This window comes from Saprolegnia parasitica (genome assembly GCF_000151545.1).
Source record: "Saprolegnia parasitica CBS 223.65 unplaced genomic scaffold supercont2.156, whole genome shotgun sequence".
Classification (NCBI taxonomy): domain Eukaryota; phylum Oomycota; class Saprolegniomycetes; order Saprolegniales; family Saprolegniaceae; genus Saprolegnia; species Saprolegnia parasitica.
In genome coordinates this window covers 17098-19890 of record NW_012156550.1, presented here as the reverse complement: position 1 = coordinate 19890, position 2793 = coordinate 17098, and the positions used below count along the sequence as shown (strand labels likewise).

Genomic DNA, 2793 nt, shown 5'->3' with positions numbered 1-2793 from the left:
CTTGAGATGGTAGCTTTTACATTCAAAATTGGTTTTTACACTCGAAACTTTGGGTTTTACATTCAAAAATTGGTGTTTACGAGCAGGCGTTTGACTGAGCCAGTAACCAAATTCTTCCGCAGTACGGCCGGAACGGAAGCCTGTGCCAACGCACCATGCACCACCTCTCGAACGGATGGTGGTTGTGACTGAGGAAGAGCCGCCTCCAAGCTAGGCAACTCTCGAACTCTACACTGAGGTCGAATCTGTGCAGCCACCCGTATTGCTGGCCTCAATCGCTCAACGACACTCCCTTCCCAAGATCGCACGGATCCCAACCTGGCTCTACTAGTGGCGCCGGCCTCCGACTCACCACTCGATGCAACCAACGAAGGTGACACCGCAGCCGCTGAGAATGATGCCATCGTGGTCAACACTCGAGCCTGAAGCCCGATCAAGGCAGCGCCACACTTAAATATGCCGTTGCGGCGTCGCCCACAGACGCTCCGATAGTAGAGAGCACTGACTGTACCGACCAAAGCGGTGCTAAGCCACGATGAATAAACTGCGTGAAATAATCCTTCCATGCTTTCATGCAAGACAACAGCCAAGGGACCTTTCCAGGCAATTGGCGCGCCATTTCGTCGCGCGGTATTCTATTTTCCAGCCAATCACATGGCGTTTTATCGCCTCATTTCAGCCAATCCGCCTACCAGCCGTGAATGATGGTCGCTCGATTGGGTCAATCCCAGATCTCATTTCCAAACGCACGCGCAAGCACGAGCAAGCAGCATGATCATTGACATTGGCCTCAACCTCGCCCACGGGTAGGCGTCTGCGCCATGGCCATGGCATCCCATGCACGCGTAGGCAATTCCGCAAAGACCTCAAGGCGGTCCTGGACCGCGCCGTCAAGGCCCACGTCACGACGCTCGTGGCCACAGGCACAGACCTCAAGGCGAGCCGCGCCACGATTGCGCTCATTCGGCGCCTCCAGACGGAGCGCGTTGGTGCCCGCCTTGTCTGCACTGTGGGCGTGCACCCGCACAACGCATCGTCCACGTCGCCGGACCTCGTCGCGTCGCTCCGATCGACGATTGAAGCCAACCGCGATGTTGCCGTCGCCGTGGGCGAGTGCGGCCTCGACTTTAACCGCGACTTTTCGCCGCGTGACGTGCAGATCGACGTGTTTCGATCGCAGGTCGAGCTTGCGTGCGAGCTAAGTCTCCCGCTGTTCTGCCACGAGCGCGACGCCCACGACGACTTTGTACGCGTCTTGCTGCCCTTTCTCGAGACGGGGCGGCTCCGACCCGACCGCGTCGTCGTCCACTGCTTTACGGGCTCGGAGGCCGCGCTCAAGACGTACGTTGGCTTTGGCTTTTACATTGGCCTCACGGGCTTCATCGCGATGGCCGGCCGAGGCGCGCACCTGCGACCGCTCCTGCGCTCTATCCCGAGCAAGCAGCTCCTGGTCGAAACCGACGCGCCGTTCATGCATCCGTCGCAGAAGCGCGTGCGCTGCGAGCCAAGCGACATCCACGCCGTTCTCGAGACGATTGCGGAGGCCGTTGGCGTAACGCCGGAGGTTGTGGCGGCGACTACGACCGCCAACGCCGAGCGCTTCTTCCAGCTCGCGCCTGCTGCACCCGTCGCCGCACCCGACGCGGCCTCCGTGGCGATTGACGGCTCGCTCTTTGAAGGCGGTGGGCAAATCCTTCGGCTGGCCGCGCCGCTCGCAGTGCTATGCAATGTTCCGTTGACAGTGCACTCGATACGGCACAACCGCCCCAAGCCCGGGCTCGCGCGGCAGCATCTCGCCGGCCTCGAGCTCCTGCGCGCCATCTCAAATGCGTCGTTCGAGGGCCTCGCGCTGCTCTCGACGTCTGTGTCGCTGCGCCCGCGCGCTTCGCCGGTCCAGGCAACGTCGTTTACAAAGGACCTGCAAGGCGCGGGCAGCGTCTCGCTCGTGCTGCAAGGCGTCTTGCCACTGCTGCTGCTGTCGCGCGCATCGACGCCGACAACGTTGACGCTCATAGGCGGCACGCACGTTCCGTTTAGCCCGCCGATGGACTTTTGGTCGTCCGGCCTGGACCGGCCCCTCGCTACGATGGGCATTTCGTACGAGGTTGCACTGAAGGCGTGTGGCTTCATGCCGCTCGGGCGCGGCCACGTCATAGTCTCGATCGCGCCTGTCTCGACGATCCAGCCGTTGCAGCTCACGACCAAGTCGCGAGCAATCACCCGCGTGCAGAGTCACGTTGTGGTGTACGCAGCCGGTGCATCGACGGCAATCGTGGCGGCCTGTAACCACCAATTGAACGACGCACTGACGGCGGCGTTGGGGTCGATACCGGCACTTGAGAGCCGCGGGACGGTGCAGGCGTTCAAGGCCAAGGGCGGGCCGAAGATCGCACTGCATGTGACGATCGAGACGACGCATGGCAACGTCTTTACGGGCAGCTGCATTGCGGCGACATCCGTGGCGAGTGCCATCGACGACGTCATCGCGGAACTGCGTCGCGGGTGGGACTCGGACGCGTGCGTCGACGAGCACATCGCCGACAACCTGCTCGTGTACATGGCCCTCGCGACTGGCGCGTCGGCGCTGCGGGTGCCGAGCACGACGTCGAGCCAGCACATTGAGGCCGCGCTGCACGTCATCCAGGCCATGACCGGGGTACCGTTCACGATCACACCTGACGGCAACTCGCGCATCGTGGCGTGCCCCGGGCGCCAGCCATCGATCGATCCGAGACCCATTCGGACCCGCACCTGAATGATCACTACGATAACGACACTATGTTACGAGACAAT

The 2793-nt window shown here is 61.9% G+C and overlaps 1 protein-coding gene across 1 annotated transcript; it reads left to right on the top strand.

Annotated features, from left to right (window-relative positions):
- Positions 1-771: 771 nt before the first annotated feature.
- SPRG_15152 (hypothetical protein) lies at positions 772-2755 on the top strand (the record flags this gene model as incomplete). The annotated part of the gene is made up of 2 exons (XM_012354329.1): positions 772-806; positions 850-2755. The coding sequence occupies 2 exons, from the start codon at positions 772-774 to the stop codon at positions 2753-2755; spliced, it is 1941 nt and encodes a 646-aa protein (XP_012209719.1).
- Between the last annotated feature and the right edge of the window lie 38 nt (positions 2756-2793).